This window comes from Populus trichocarpa, chromosome 4 (genome assembly GCF_000002775.5).
Source record: "Populus trichocarpa isolate Nisqually-1 chromosome 4, P.trichocarpa_v4.1, whole genome shotgun sequence".
NCBI classification, from domain to species: domain Eukaryota; kingdom Viridiplantae; phylum Streptophyta; class Magnoliopsida; order Malpighiales; family Salicaceae; genus Populus; species Populus trichocarpa.
In genome coordinates this window covers 16,248,542-16,266,273 of record NC_037288.2, presented here as the reverse complement: position 1 = coordinate 16,266,273, position 17,732 = coordinate 16,248,542, and the positions used below count along the sequence as shown (strand labels likewise).

General features: G+C 33.0%; 1 protein-coding gene across 1 annotated transcript; it reads left to right on the top strand.

The window, feature by feature from the left end:
* The first annotated feature begins 725 nt into the window (after positions 1 to 725).
* Positions 726 to 6,564, top strand: LOC18097779 (PI-PLC X domain-containing protein At5g67130). The gene is made up of 9 exons (XM_006384339.3): positions 726 to 892; positions 984 to 1,049; positions 1,138 to 1,260; positions 1,378 to 1,515; positions 4,925 to 5,023; positions 5,269 to 5,572; positions 5,662 to 5,885; positions 5,985 to 6,071; positions 6,171 to 6,564. The coding sequence occupies exons 1-9, from the start codon at positions 830 to 832 to the stop codon at positions 6,336 to 6,338; spliced, it is 1,272 nt and encodes a 423-aa protein (XP_006384401.3). The 5' UTR covers positions 726 to 829; the 3' UTR covers positions 6,339 to 6,564.
* Positions 6,565 to 17,732: the final 11,168 nt, after the last annotated feature.

Below are 17,732 nucleotides of genomic sequence, written 5' to 3'. Positions count from 1 at the left end.
ATGTACTGCATCCACCTGTATATTCATGAGACACTGGTCCTAAAGTAGAGGACCATTAGGCACTCGCTTCTGCCTTTGTTGCTTAAAGCAGCTTTTGAAGGCCCACCTACAATATTCAAATTTCTTCCAACTCATCTAACGGACTGTTTTTTTTTTTTTTAATACTTTTAAAAAGTTTATTTTTTGTTTTAAATTAATATTTTATTATTATTTTCAGATACTTTAACGTCTTAATATTAAAAATAATTTTTTAAAAATAAAAAAATTATTTTAATATATTTTAAAACAAAAATTACTTTAAAACACAATCATCCTAAACGATACCCATTGCAAAATTAAAAAAAAAAAAAGCAGAAAGCGTATTAAAGTGACCAAAAGTTGCATCCGTAAGATGACTAAGACTAGATTTATTTATTTTTTATTTATTTTTTTATATTTTAAAAAAATTATTTTTTTAATTTAAAATTATTTTTTAAAAAATATTTTAATGTGTTAATATTAAAAATAATTTTTAAAAAATTAAAAAATATTATTTTAATATATTTACAATTTTTTTTATTAAAAAACAACAATTAAAATTATCTCAAACACGTTAAGAATGGGAAAGCTTTCTTGGGTGGTATAAATAGCTACATTTTTAATATTCAATATTTAATTTTTCTTCACATTTTTATTTAAAAACTAGAAAGAATTCATAAAAAAAATCTACAGGCATTTATTAGTCCTTAATGTTTTCCAGCCCCCACAACTCCCATCTTCTTCATGCCTCCCTCCTCAAACATCATAATTGCTCACCATACGCTTCTTTCCAACTTCCATTGTTTTATTAATGTTGTGTCTTCAAGCCAGCATTAGACAAAACACACCCAAACCACCAATAATGCAATTGCAGGCAAGCAGTTAGCAGCCCTATTGTTCTGCTCTCTTTTCCTTCTCATATTCTTCTGCTTTCATTGAAACTAACTCTCTACTTTCAATCACAGAGATCCATCCTCATTGCCTCTCTTTTCACCTCAGCTTTTCTCCTCGGTTTCTCCACTGCTCTCAAGGTGGGCTTTCATCGAAACTCTTTTCTCGATCTTCTTCGTTAATCTTTTATTCTCCCAGTCATGTTTTCTCTCCTCTAATTATGACCAGGAGGGGCAAACGTGTGTGGTAGACAGCAACTGCAACTCAGGTCTCCACTGTGAGACTTGTGTAGCAAATGGAAATGTAAGACCACGTTGCACCAGAATCCAACCCTTAATTCCTACTTCAAAGGTCAGTACAAATTCATTGATTCCCATATCAATTCTGAACTTACGTGTGTGCGTCCTAAACATGGGCAGTTAAACGCGTGTGTGCATTGGCTTATGTTCTTGTGTTTGATTCCATTAGGAGAAGGGATTGCCGTTTAATCAGTATACGTGGCTAACAACTCACAACTCGTTTGCCAAGCTGGGAGATAGGTCTGCAACAGGGTCCATTATTCTAGCTCCCACGAATCAGCAAGACACGGTTACAAGTCAGCTTAATGTATGTTGTTTTCTTTCCCTGATATCTGTTTGGTTACTGAGAAAATCTTGAAAGAAAAAAACCAAGTCTTCACATGAAACACGGATCCTGGGTGATATTGTTGCTTGCCGTACGAATGTTGGGTCCAGTTGCTTTAAAGTAAAGCTTTGATGTAAAAGAAAGAAAACGGCAACACTTTGGATTGCTTTTTTACTAAAAGCTGTGAAGCTTTGATATATTGGTCGAAAGTCCAAAATGTCCTTGGAGCATCAAAGCATAAAGCGTGAAGCGCGAGTAGTCTTGATTAGGCGTCGCCGTTTTATCTCTATGGTTTACCATCTATTACTATTTATATATTTAATTACTTATTCCGCTGCAAGTCAGAGGCTCTGAGGAGGGGCCATATTGACCCCATTTGAGCTACATGCCCATTGCCCTATCTATTTATTTATTTATTTATTTATTTATGGTTTAAACATTGGAGTTAGCTTAACTAAAACCAAGGAGCAAAAGACACAGTATCAAGCATCAAGTGTATTTTATAATGTGCGAATCCTCACTGAAAAACTGATTTTACTTTTTGGTGGGCAAAATAGTATGGATCTAGGGGTATGATGACATTAGTCATTACTTTAAAAGAAGGGGCTAGACAGTAATTCTGTGTTTTTTTCTTGACAATGTGATTACTTAATTGCTCGTGGAAGATTAAAAAAAATCACTTAGGTCAAGAGATTTTTAAGTCTTTGATTTTATTTTTAAACAAGTAAATTACTTTATTATCCTTGAAAATTAAAAACAAATGACTTTGATTTAAGGGCTTCTTTGTCATTTACATGTGGTCATTTGATAGTTATTGTGTGTCCTTGAGGGTAGTAGGGTGATTTGGTAAATAAGGAAATTAAAAAAAAATACACAAAATAGTGTCAGCCGCCTTCAGATGACACGTGCGGCGCTGTCCGGTGGCCAAAACCGTGATTCTAGGGCGGCTTTCAAAGCGTCTTGGCGTCCCCTCATGAATCAGCAACACGTGTAGCACTATGGCGGCCGATGTGGTGTGTATGACCTTTTGTTTTCTTTTTTCTTTTTCCCTCTCTCCTACTTGATTTTCGTGCTTGAATTAAAAAATCAAATTAGCCCCTAAAGTTTGTTGTTCTTAAAATTTCATCCCTATTCTCTTTATTACAATTTTTAAAATTTAGAATACTTTATGAAATTAAGGGGTTTTTTCAATTTCATCCTTGTTCTCTTTGTTGCAATTTTTTTTTAATTTAGAATAGTTTATTAAATTAAGAATTGTTTTCAATTTCATCCACAATTGATTCATCTATCAGATTTAGTTTTTATTTTTTTTTATTATTTTTTTTAGATAGTTTTTTTTCTGTCAAATCTAATTCTTTTTTTTTTTCTGTTGTAAATTTTTGACCTTGCAAGATGTTTTTAGATTAATGTTTTATTATTATTATTTCATCTTCCAACATTTAATTAGATGAGTGTTTAGCTTCTTAGTTGAGTTCGTGTCTAAATTTAATGGTTTGTGGGTTTAAAAGATTAACCCCGATTTACGAAGTTGACACAAGTTTCTTTGGTTTTTTTTTTTCCATCCCACAACATTTTGTTATTTTTTAACTAACTTTCTGTGGTATTTTTTTAATCATTTTGAAAATAACAAAGGATGTCTTGTTTTTTTTTTTTCTTTATTGAATTTAGCTTTTTGAAGGAATTTTATTTTTAAATAGAATTAAATTGATTGATTTTATCCTCCAACAATTATATTTTTAGGTATTGAACTCTTAGATTGAGCTTGGGTTGAGAATTTAATGAATTGTGGATTTGAGAGTTTAATTCGGGTTTATAAGGTTCACTCGTGCTTACTTGTTTTTTTTCTTTGTTTTTAAGCTTTTTTCATATTTCATCCTCTAACATTATTTTTTATTCTTTCTATATGATTTATCTTTCTTTTTAAAATAACAAAGGTTGCCTTGAGTTTTTTTTTTCAATTTTTGTTAAATTTCACTTCTTTAAAAAGAATTTTATTTTTTAATCCTCTGACATTTGATTTGAGGCAATACCTGAAGGAATTTGTTTTTTTTAATTATTTTTTTTAAATTGGTATTCTTTGTTTTCTTACCTTTTGTTTCAATAAAGTTATCTTGATATCATATCTCGAGTCATGGATTCAATAGGTTTACCAGGTTTAACTTAGTCATCAATTTGTTTCTAATAAGTCTTTTTTTATCTCGAGTCAATAATCAAAATCTTAGATTTTTTTTGAAAAATAAATTTACATCTTCCTTATATCTTTTCTACAATTAAAAAATGATAGGCCTGTGGAATAACACGAATCACTTATCTAGTATAAACTATTTTATCTGGGTATAATCAGAATGACTACAATAGCAATACTTCATTAATGTTCGACAACTTTAACTTGTGAAAAATTTAAATATTTATATTTTATCCATTAAATTTTGGGTATCTATTTGGATATTCATTGTCCAACTATTATTTATTACTCAACAAAAACTAAAAATATATATAAATGTATATCTCAGGTTATATTTGGATTGGATTTCGAATAGAATTTGACAATATTCATATCTTATTCATTACTTTCTACCTACTGCATTTTGTCCCGGGATGAATTAGGTGTCTATTGACTCCTATCATCATGTCTGATCTCATTTTCGTATAAGAAACAAAGGGAATTTGTGCAGGATGTCATGGAATCGTGAGGAAGCCTCCATGATGTCGCATTGAAATGGCCCCTTCAATGGTCATTTTTAAAATATACGTGTACTTCTTTGTTCACGTGATTCGTAAGTTAATGGTGAGGTAAACAATTGGTCTTGACTTCAAAGTCCGCTGGAACAGGTTTAGTCTATGCTAATAAAAAGCAGAGGGATCTCAGTTTGGTCATGACCCTCTAATAAGAACTTAGCTTAGGGGGGTGAAATAATAATGGTGATGGTGCTTTGCATTTGGTCAATGTGCTCTGATGCAGCAGTTGCTCATAGCTATTGTCCAGCAGATGTGTGTGTTACGAAACAGATGAGTAAATAAAACAAGAACTCTTCATAATATATTCCTAATTCCTTTAGTAGACAGGACAACAGATGCTCAAAAGTAAATGAATTATACAAGAAGAGAACTGTGGCTCACATTGATTTTTGATTATCAAATAATTATGTAATTTCAAATTAATGTGGCCATTAATTCAAATAATTGGATATTCGAAGTCACAGAGGAATTATTATAATAAAGAGGTGTTTTAGTTTGTCAGGCAATTGCTTAACTGATGCTGATTTTGATTTTCTTTCTTTCTTTCTTTTTCTCTGAGGAACTGATCTATTATGCTGTTGTTGATTATGGTTTTCTTTTTTTTTAAGAAAACAAAACTAAAGTATACTTAAAAAGTGGTTTTCTCTTGCAGAACGGCATTAGAGGATTCATGCTTGATATGTATGACTTCCAGAATGACATTTGGTTGTGTCACTCCTTTGGAGGAAACTGCTACAACTTCACAGCTTTCGTAAGTTTCCACAAGATTCTCGGGCACCACATAAAAGACATTCCATTCATCTCACATAGTTGTCTAGTACACAAAACTACTTAAACTTTAATGAACAATCTTTAGTTTTCTGGTTTCTTGTAGCAACATTATTACAACAGCTAAATCTATATTCAGATTTTGAAAAAAATGAGATCAAGCTTTTCATTGGATTTTGGATATAGTGCCTGACCATTTATAGTTACTTGTTTTACCTCCAAATCCAGCAACCAGCCATTAATGTTCTGAAAGAGATTCAAGCATTTCTTGAAGCCAACCCATCAGAAATTATAACCATTTTCATCGAGGACTATGTCACATCACCAAGAGGCTTGACTAAAGTGTTTGATGCTGCTGGCCTGAGGAAATACTGGTATCCTGTATCTCGGATGCCAAAAAATGGTGGCAAGTGGCCAACAGTTGATGATATGGTCCAGAAGAATCAGCGTTTAGTGGTTTTCACTTCAAAGTCCGCTAAGGAGGCCTCTGAAGGAATTGCCTATGAATGGAGATATATTGTAGAAAACCAATGTGAGCCCTATTGTTATTATTATCCTGAATCTAGAACAATTCAATGGCTAGAGAGAACAGATTAACCCTTATGGATGTGGAAATTGCAGATGGGGATGGTGGAATGATTGCTGGTTCATGTCCAAACCGTGCGGAATCACCTGCCCTGGACACGACATCAAGGTCACTAGTTTTAGTAAACCATTTTCCTGACAGGCCAGATATAACACAAGCCTGCAAGCATAATTCTGCTCCCTTGATGGCTATGGTTAACACATGTTATCAGGCTGCGGGTAATCGGTGGCCTAACTTCATTGCAGTTGATTTTTACAAGGTATGTGCACTTCACTTTATCATTCATAATCTGTAAAAATACATGAAGATAGCAAAGCCCAGTTTTTAGCCATGATCAATTTTCATATGCGCATTTCAGAGGAGTGATGGTGGGGGAGCCCCAGCTGCTGTCGATGTCTCAAATGGTCATCTAGTTTGCGGATGCGGAAATATTGCCACTTGCAAGGTCCGCTTCAATCTACATCCATTTATTGCAGGTTCAGCTTTTTGACATTGATTTGATAAAAAAAAAAAAAAAACTGACTGGCATCTCTTTTATTTGCAGCCAAATATGACCTTCGGTGCATGTAACCTACCTGAGCCTAGCATCACCCCGGCTCCCGGAACTGTAGCAAATGATTCCAGCTTCGCAAATTTTGAAAAAAGACCAGTTCAAGGAAGGTGGTTGCCTGGGACAGTTCTAGTGGCCCTATTCTTATCATTGTCAATTTAAATTAGGTACCTGTCTGTCTTCTTCGGATGCTCTGACGACAGGAAAGATATGCCTTTCTAACCAATAGTAACCTGTACGCAATGGGATTTATGTGCTAAAAAAGTAGGATATTCTGTTGTTCTACATTTGTTTATTTGGACTCAACACTAGCTCAACTGTTAGGGTTTTATTGAACAAATCTGATGTGCATTATCCTTCCATACCGAAACAGAGAATTGTTTCCACTGATCGAATGTGAGTATAAAATCTATAACCATCGATGCTGGCTATTCTCTGCAATGGGGATGTGTTTTTGAAATAAAAATAAAAATGACATTCATTTGATTGTATTGTGGTGAACTTGTGATTAGGAAATAAACCTTCCAAGACTGAATTTTTTCTATGGACTCCATCAAGACTTTTAATCCCTTGGTTTCATACAAGCTCCATGCCTAGCACACCAGTAAGCACAGGCATTCCCCTCTCTACGTACATGCTTGAAGATCAACTCCCAAGGGCCATCCTCTTAACTAGAGAATAATATTATGCTCTCTTTCGGAAATCGCCTATATTATATTGGGTTTGGATTAGTTCTGATGAACGCCTGAGAAGCACTCATTTTGTGGGTTGATCCACGGGCCCACTCCAACACGCACTGAATTGCAACTTTTCCGAAGCAGACCGCTGAACTTTTTAGGCGTAACGTCACCGAGATTAGCTTATAACCCCCCAAAAGAGGGTGGTTCGGCTGCTTCTCCTCCCAAGAGACTGAATATCCCCTCTCTTTTTTTCATTTTGAGGGTAACTTGGGAGTCTCTACAATGTTTAAAAAAGTGAAAGAGTCACCTCAGTTGTACCTTTAAACGAAGTGTGATTCATAGGGCGGTGCAGTAGAGTTTGAGTTAAGCACCGAATCCTCTTGGCACCCTGATCAACCCCCATAACCCTACTTCTCAAGGTTACCTGCCTTTTTCCTCCAGCTAGGTAACCTATTTGGAGACAAACATAAATGTTATATGATAGAGTAGCTAAAACCATGATTTAAAAGGATTGTTATGAAAAATTGAATGTTGTTCTTGCTGACTTATTGTTTTCTATAAGTGGATTAAACATAAATGTTATTTTTTTTTAATTTTTTTATTGTGTTCTAATTTTTTGAGTTGTCCTATACTTCATTTTCAATCACTAATAAGTTCATTACCATTATTTTTCATATGAAATTCATATCAAAATACATATCAATCATCAAAACTCATTTCAATTTATATCCACATGCATATAATTTTATTCATACACATATTAATTCAACAAACCCTTAAATTATCATAAATCCTAATATTTTCAATAGCTAATTATTAGCCACGTGGTATTCAGTGTTCGCAATGTTGGGGCCTGAAATAACTGCCTTTTTTATTGGCCATCAAATGCAAAATGGACTCTTTCGTATAGTACTCGGCCTAATTTCATAAAAGCATGGGCTAGTTTACAAGCCTATAGCGATCAGATTATTGGACCTTAACCCCTAAGTGGCAAGAAACACACGTCTATATATCATCTTCTTCAAGAATAAAATGGAAGAAAAGGGAGGGGGGATCTGGCATCCTTGGTGAAGGAGCCCAAGAGGTGACTGTGCCAAGATCATGGGCACTCAACTATAAACAAATATTTCTGTGGGCGGTTTGTGCATGGCTCAAGGCACCACGGTTCTTTAGTTTATGCCATCCAAGGTTTAATGACATGTTAATTAACATATATTAAGCTTAACTCGAAATATTTCTGATCAAGCTCTCTAATCAAAGCAATTAGCCGCCTCCTATTACTGTCATCTGTATATTTAGAAAACGGAAGATACGATTTGTAGGTAGATAGGGGAATCAAGGTAAAGTGTGTCTTATGGCTGGGGAATAAATGGCATATTCCGAACATCTTCTTTATCTTGTATTTTGATCGAATGAAAGTTAAATTTTATATACAGAGTGATACTTTCTCGTGAATCTAATACGTGATAAACAGAACAAGAATATTTTGCCTAAATGCTCCACTAAATATTGAATTGTCTCCTATCTGCCTCAGTGCCTTGTATTCAGAGGTCAACATGGATGGCTGCATCAATTTGCATCGGCACCACTCACCAGCCCTTATTGTTGCTAGAGTGCTCATGTTCCATGTATTCTGCTTCGTCATGATTATTCCCAAGACTTTCTGGTTGTTGCCATCTACCAATCACAACTTTTCCAAGAATAATAAGAGCATCAGCCTCTTGCAACGACGTGGATGTGGATGCGCAATGCAATGAAATTAATGATCCTACGGTACTCAATCGTGGCTGGAGGCAAGCATTCGCATAGGCCATCCAATATCTGCGTCCTAATGTCAATGGAGTCTCTTTATTCTCTTTGTGGGTGAAATTCAATCTCTGACGTTATCTCAAATATGCGATAAACAGAAAATAAAGTTATGCATTTTTCCTTTTCAAATTACAAGGATAACTTCTTGACCTAGTTTCCCTTCATATCAAACACGGCCTGGGTACGTTAATTACTGTTTCTTCAGCCTCGGAACTTCTGCTCTTGAACATTCCATTGAGAAAATATGCCATATTTGGTGTGCCTTCTTAGCTTTTGACAAGTCACGGAGGTATAGACGTGCCTTCTTAGCTTTTGTTTTCTTGGCTCCACCTTTATATATATATATATATTCAGATCCAAGCAGCCACTTTCAAGCATGGTTAATGGAGTATATAAGTATATATGCGCACCAAAACAAGATCCGATTGTGCTAGACTTTGATGGGGAGTCTGGGAATTTCTATATTCTCAGCCAGATTATTTTTTTCTTCCCATGGTTTCTGATTCCCATGTGGTTTGTTTGCTTTTAACGAGAAGATGGATTTAGTCTCACTCACAAGCTAGTCGTCCAAATATAAAATCCGGCTCTCAAATAAAATAAAACCCTGGATTTGGAAAGCTGAGCTACGTAAAGTCAAACCAAATTTGAAAGCTATCTGTAACTTTTTTATTTCCGAAAAAAGAAAACTCCAGGGAGACCAGCTTACTCTGTTTGGCTGCTTAGATCACAAACTAGCCACGTAAATTCAACTCGAAGCCACGAAAACATTATCCACTACCTGCCACCTCGCAGAAACACAGAGTTAGACGTGCTAGCAAAATTAATCAGGCCATGGTGACTGCTGCCATCACAAGCATGCAAGTTCAACTGCATAATTAATAGAAATATTATCCATTACATGTGCCATACTACCGAGCATGAAATGAAGTCTGCGGGGAATAAATCTTACGATGCAGCAGCTAGCATCTCTTATCTCTTTGATTTCTTCACTAGGTTCAGCTTGCTTGAAGGAGCAACTCCCTTTTCCCATGTAAGCCTGTGCTAAAGCCTGAACTTTAGCTAATATCCAGTGTGATTTTAGCATTGAGCGGCGCCTCCATGTTATAATGGCTTTGCGCAAATGATGTGTTGAGGATCGATGAATCAATATCTAGCTAGGGCAATATCAAACGCATCTCCTTCAAGCAAAACTACTTCTACAATATCCTTCTAAGAACAAGTCATGCACGCCACTTCTAAGACCAAATCAGTTTTTAATTATATCCTTATATCAGCAAGGACCTTCTTCTTTTATTTACTTGTATTGATTTTTTATTTATATCATAAGAAATTAACTCTTTATTATATTCATGTCAATAAAAAGATTAATAAAACACATACATATATGCTATACCTCCAAAACAATTTGATAGCCTGAACTTGAATATAAAATATTAAACCAAACAAATCATTAATTTCCTATAATTTAATCGAATAATCCCTTCGGCCTTTGCTACTTTTTCTAATAAGATTATGAGCAAAGAGATCATCCAGCTACATATATAGAAATTCTAAACTTTGTTACTAAACAATTTTTATATCAATTTTACTCTTACACTCTCAAATATTCTCAATCAAATATTTCCATCCATTAAAAAAATATATATCCATCTTCTCATCTAAAATATACCTTCTTCTTCTTTTTTTTCTTTTTTTCTTTTAGTAAAAATAATGTTATTTTACAAGAAAACTGGTGTTTTTCGTTGAATATATAGTTCTAATAATGATAAGATCATTGATATAAAATTAAAATTGTCACACAAGAGTATATTTGAGGTTTGCTCTAAGTTTTTTTATTACATCATTATTATTTTTTTATAAAAAACCAATCAATCCCTTCGGGCCTTGGGTTGAAATTGTATCGATACAACACCCTATTTACTTTTGCGTTTCAAAAGTGTTTTTGAAAAAATTAATTTTTTTTTCTTTGCTTCAAATTAATATTTTTTTAATATTTTTAAGTCATTTTAATATACTAATATTAAAAAATAAAAATATTATTATTTTAATATATTTTTAAATAAAAATATTTTAAAAAATAAACATAACCCTACTTTTAAACATGCAACTCTCGTGACGTTTTGATGAACAAGAAGTACACATAGAGAGCTCCACACACTGCTAAAAGTTGACAATGGGTGTGAACCTCGTCAGCATCACAAATCGGAGTGGATACGTGGTCAACAACAAGACACCCACGTGGAAAGTACCTCAATAATTCCATTACACACCCAAAACAAAATCTTAGGCCGAATCACATATCCAACTAGGTTTGCCTCCTCTACACTCTAATGGACTGCGAGATAATATTTATTTATTAGCAATAAAAATATAGAATAGAATAACACCTGTTTTTTCCTTTTCCTTTTTTTTTTTTTAATTTTAGATTAGAACCGAATAATTAACACTTAATTAAGTTGTCTTTATAAAAAGGAGCCGCAGGATGTCCACGTCACAGAAGGATGGCCTTTTAGTAGAAATTGTTAATTTATGGGGTTAAAGTTTTAAAAGCATGCATCTAGAATTATTATTATTATTTTTTATTTTATTTTATTTTTTGTAGATTTGGATTCTAGATGTGACAATTAAGTCGATTGATTAGTAACCGTAGTAAACGAACAATTCTGCTTACGTTCGCATCCATTGGATCGCTCAAAGCCAACAATAATGCAATAATAATACATACAACTGTATAGAAAGATAGCGAAGTAGATAAAGTGATTTTATTTATTTGTGTGTTGATATGTGCTTTAAATCAAGATTGTTAATTTTATTCTGTTTTGTTCGGAATAGTCTAAACATTTCATATTAATTCAAAAAATAGAACAAAACAAAATAATTTTCATCTCATTTCAAATCTCGGTTAGTTCCGGATTTTTCAGCTAAATTCTAGCCGGAATATTCCAGTTTCATTCCACATGTTCCGTTCCGGTCTTGAAAAGCCATTGAATCAAATTGAACCTGGTTCAATTTAATTAATTAAACCACCCAAGTATAAAATGTTCATTTTCATTACTATTTTCAATAACAATGATATTAATAATAATATTAAAAATTATTATTACTATTTTCATTAACAATGAAATTAATTTTTTAAAATTAGATTTATCACCAATATATATGGTTTATATTCATGTTGTTTTTTTCAAGTTTATATACTTTGTAGGAATTTGAGCAAAACAAGGAATGATTTAGATCCTATTAGTCTTGATAACATTGATCTAACTTTATATTTAAAATATTTGTGTTAAAACATCTTAATTTCATAATATTTTAATATTTTATTTAAGTTGAATTACTTCAAGTTAAAGATCTATTTAATCTTGATTATTTAGAAATATTTTAAATTTTAAAATTATATTTGTTTGACATTGTGTTTGTATTGCATAATTTATAATTAATTTATCTTGAATTTGAATATATATATATATATATATATATATATATAAATGAACAGTACAACCTCGAAACGACACGCCAAAACTGAAACATTTCATTCCAATTGAAAAAACAAAACACTTACCGAAACAGAATTGACAACCTTGCTTTAAATTGCTTTCTCGAAGATTTGTTTTTGCTAGATATCAAAACTATTGCCCATTGGAGTATTTAAATCCTTCACAAAGCAAATTATACATCCAGCTTTTAATGCAAATGCTAGGGAATCTCAGATTCATAAATAAAAATAGATTTTAATGAATAAAAAACATATTATTTTATTATTTATAAAATTATGGCTTAAAATACAATTATATATGGGGTCAGTGCAAAACACACAAGTTATTTAACTAATGAAATGATTTTTTTATGTGGTTAAATAGAAAGGCAAAAGCAAACAAATGGTATCTAAGAACATAATTTCTTTTTTACCGATGATGTGCGCCACCCGTTTTAAAAAGAACAAGTGATAAACGAGGGCAGACTTCCTGAAATTACAAACACAAGAATCTCGATCAGAACACGTAAAGACAGCATCAAGATAATAAATTCGTCTATAATTATACTAATATATAGTGAATCTTATCGTGTATATCTTTACATATTTGCACAGACAAACTCGGGAACCTGGTTGAGTTAGAAGTTAAGAAACTGAGACTCACTCATTAGGCTTCTTTTTTTCTTTTTTCTTTTTTATTTAACAAACATGTTTGAAAGTGTAATTACAATTATTTTTTAAAGTATTTTTTATGCTGAAATATATCTAAATGATATTTTTTTATTTTTTAAAAAATATTTTTAAAATCAATGTATTAAAATAATCTAAAACATACCACGAGGATAACCAGTAAATTGTAGCTGACAGCACCGCAGCTACCAGCTACCAGCTACAATTAATTAAAAAAATTTAAATTTTAAAAGTATATGGTTTTCACAGTTCCAAAACGTTTTAGGCTAATTGTAGCCGGTAGCCGGTAGATGTACCGATTTTGGCGGGAAACCTGTAACAGAGCCTCCCAAGTCTGAAGCCTGCCCTGGGTTAATGTAGAGGTGGTGGGTCACGTTCAACCTTTGAAGTTGCTTTGAAAAAGGTTAGAAGTGTCAGTGTAATTATCCACTAATTAATAAATATGATATAACAATTGGGACATGATAAAAAAAATAAATAAAAAGAAGCCTAATGATATATTCAATTTCATCGAGATTCCCCCTCCGTGTTTTGTTTCTTCTAGCTGAGTCTAATTTTTTATTTGTATATGATAGTTAATTAAAAGTTGATAATAATAAAAATTAATTTTAATTATTATTATAATTAATTTTTTAATATTTTAACTTTCAAAATTTATTATAAAAAAAATAAAGAAAGACTTTGAGACAATATTTTTCAAATATTTATATACTAGCATTCATTATCTTATTTCTAGTGTTTTTTTTTTTTATGCTTTGCCTCTTCTTTCAAATCTAGAGTTTATAATTATCTTGTTGAGAGATATTTAAGGATAAATAATTTATTCTTGATAATAAGAGGTTTGTGTTATAAAAACTTTTTTAAAAAATTAAATTTTTTTATTTTTTTATTTTAAATTAATATTTTCAGATTATTTTGATATGCTAATATCAAAAAGAATTTTTAAAAAATAATAAAAAAATTATTTTAATATATTACTAAAAACAAAAACACTTTTAAATTTTTTTCTTTTCAAAATTCTCAAAAAAGAAAACTCCAAATAGCCTGATTAGAATACCCAAGCAGGGTACGTACTTTGTCAGGCCACAGGGAGAGGCAGCATGGAAACCAAAAACAAGTGAAATAGAGAGTGGGCAGTCACACGAACATGAAACCATTGGATAGTTGGAATTCCGTACCTGTAACAACAAAAATCCTCCAATATTATTCATAACTACAGTAAAGAGATAGCGCACGTGCGAGAGAGGGAGATAGCGCACGTGCAGTGGTGCTCGGCTGGAGAGGCACTTGTTGCCTGGTTGACTGGAGACATCTGGGTCTTCACTGGACGGCGTGGCTCGTGGGGCGCACTGTCTCTGCAACCCCACGCTGGGTCTGTGTTTTGTTTTGTTTTGTTTGCAAAATACCACTAAACGACACCGCCTCCTTCTCTTCTACCAGCAGCTCTTGATTCTCACTTTGTTTCTGTTCACTGCCACTCTGCCAGTTTTCAGTTTTGTTCTGCCATGCAATGCAAACCCATTGCAGAAAAACCTCTGCACAGACAGATTCTCTGTAGTACCTTGTAATCCATGCTAGAAGTTTAAGGTGTTTTCTTTGTTTCTTTTGGTTTTCTCATTTCCAATTATCTTTCATGTATTAATACTAAACATGTAACTTTAATCAATTTCAATACTGTTTATTCATACAGGACCATAGTATTTATGAAAAAAATTACATTTTACTGATTTTAACTTTGAAAATATTTAGAAAGAATCGTTTTATTTTTGTTCTCTAAATTTTGAACCACGTTGCTATTTTATACAAAATCATTGGTACATACTATGCTGCTAGTTTGATTAAATTTGTTTTTAACATAAACAAATGCTTTGACCTTGCAAATATTTTTTCTAGTAAAAAATAAAACCATGTGAAGATTAATCAAATGTGATCCGGTCAACTTAGAGAATTTAAAAGCAATATGGACGACCTGTAAAGATAGAGTTTGACTAAAAATAAATATTCAAGATGATATTTTGTATATAAATACTGAGATGACAACATATTGGATCGAATCGGGTCAATATGTCAATCTGTTTGCCGAGTCATGAAAACTATGATAATCCTATAGAAAACAAATCAAAAAAAAGTTACGAAACTCAAATTTCAATAAACTCAATGTTGAATGATGAAATAAAAAAACACATCAATTAAAAAGGATAAAAAAAATTGACCCGAATGAACTTATATTAACCTTTCAAACCCTCGACCCGAGTAATGAGATAAAGATAACCTAAAACAAATCAAATTTAAACAGATTATAAAACTCAATTCCCAATTAACGATGTTTTGAAAGATTAAATTGAAAACAAATTTATTAAAAACAAAATACAAAAAAACTACTTGAGTCAACTCGAGTCAACTCATCGATCTTGCGGTCCTAATCATGAGACGGGAAAAATCTCATAAAAAGCAAGCCAAAACAAATCACAAAGCCTAACTCTCTTCTCTTCTAGTTTTTTTTTTTTTAAATCAATTCTAATGTTAATTCACCACTCTCTCAATTAGATTAAGTCGTAAGATCATGGAATGATTTTTAATGGCAGTCATATGAATTGACCCAAGAATTTAGCACGATGTCTCTTTCCTGAGATGAAAAAAAAAACAGATAATCTTCATATGGAGAGAAGACGTGCGAGTAAATAGTTTAAAAGATTGAATAATTACACTAGAGAAGCGTGTATTGTAGTGTTCAATGAAGAGGGAGTTTAAAAATGCACTCTGTGCACAGAATATAAAATGCTGGTACTTTAAGAATTATAACAGGGAAGACTAACAATTTTGGATAATACCATCCTGCGTGCGTTAGAAGCGTTGCGGTTAAACGTGCAACCGCGTACTTTTTCTCCTCGGAATATCATCTACAAATCCTGCCACCTTACCAGCCTTGAATCTCTCTCTTTACACTGAGCTAATTTAGGTCTGGAAAAAGAAAAGAAAACTAGCTGATTAGGATAAAAAAAAAATAAGAATATTAGATTACCATGTTCTAATGAAAATATATTCTGAAAAATGGAAATCAAGGAGTTAAAAAGAGAAGGCAAGCTCTTGCTTGACCTCGAGAGCAATCCTCCGAATCATAAATGACTCGGTTTTCAGGTGGTGGCGTGGTGATGAAAAGAGTCGGTAACAATTGCTGGCTTGCAGGCCTAGCACGAGATAGATTCTCTCTTTATGTCAACGAGAAGGGTAGGTCCCACTTAATAGAGGGACCCACCTTGCTAGTGTTATCCATGAAACAAAACTCCCTTTCCCTTTTCTTGCTCGGATAAAGTGGCGGAGAGACAACCTGGACCCGCACATTCCTCTGTTCTATATTGGACCATTGACCGCCCCAACTACTGTAACACAAGCAGACAATTCTAACCTAATCATGTCGCTGCCTGCTTTGCTCTCTTGTTCTTCGCGTTATGGGTAACAATTTCATCTACTGCCCTCTGCTCTAACATGCTCTCCCTTTCAGTACGTTTGTTGCCTCTGCAACAAAGTCACAAGCATGAGTAAACTTTTTCAATGAAGTCAAATCATTTCGCTTAACTTTGTCAACAAACTTGCTCATGTAGATAGAGAAAAGATAATCATGAAAGATACTTGTCAAGTTTTGTGGTGCAAGATCCGATGATCATTTCTTTTAAAAAATTAAGTTATTTTTTCCCATGCAAACAATGAAGTTAATTGCTATTTGATTGATCCGATCGATTCCTAGACTAGTTTATATGCTATACATTGGATTTTTACAGTGTTAATCTTAGAGGTAATGATATATTATGGAGAATTTGGTCATCAAAATAAATTAAGTAGGGGATTTAAAAGGTTTTCCTCATGAAATGAGAAACCTTTACTTGGATAAGGATATATAATAACTAGGGATAATTATTTTCGATTTAATTAAGTTTTTATAAAAAAAATAATTAAATTGAATTTTTTTAAAAAAAACCGAAACCGATTCAAACTGATAGGTTTTGGTTTGGTTTGGTTTTTAGGACAAAATCCGGTTCAAACTGGTTTGGCTTGATTTTTTTTGTTTGGCTCGGTTTTGGCTCAGTTTGGTTTAGTTTTTTGCCGGTTTTGGCTCGGTTTTTTTTTATTTAGGTTCGGTTCGGTTTTTTCGGTTTTAGGCTTATAAAATCCAAACCAAACTGAACCAGCTGGTTTTTTTAAAATTTTAATCGGTTTTTTTTTACGGTTCGATTTTTTTAATTATTATTTTTTATTTTTTTAGTTTTTTTACTCCCCATAATAACGATATAATTTTTTTTTAAGGAATACTCTCATACGATGCAAAAGCTCTCTCTAAAAGCACAAGAACTTTGGAGATTGGGGTTTTACCAAGGTATCCATTTTCCCCGCTTTTCATTTCGACAACAAAGCGAAGAAGATTTGACACACCACCAGCCTGTAAAGGATGTATTGCATAATGCGGTGCCCTCAACATCCATAATGGGCAGGCACCCAAAAGCCATTCCTGTTTCACAAGTCAAAAGAGTGAACCATGCAACAGCAACAATACTACCGCAGAAAGCACAGCATGGCATGGCCATTTACCCCACCGCGACAGGACAATACAGACAAAATTGAGAAAAAACAAAACTAGAGGGACCAAAACTGAAAATACCACCCACCTAATGGTGCTCAGTAAAGTATAGTATAGTTTGATTTAATTTAATATACTTAAACTAACCAAGCTGTCACGTAATTTACCTCTCTGATGTAAACAGGAGTTGGATTTTAGAGACTGTATTGGTGGGTCCCTATTAGTCTCCCTAATTTCATTTGACCAACAAACAAACACGCCTTCCCCATTCGTTTTCCATTTCCCTCCCCCACAACCAACCAGGCAAATTCCATGACACGTGTGGCAAA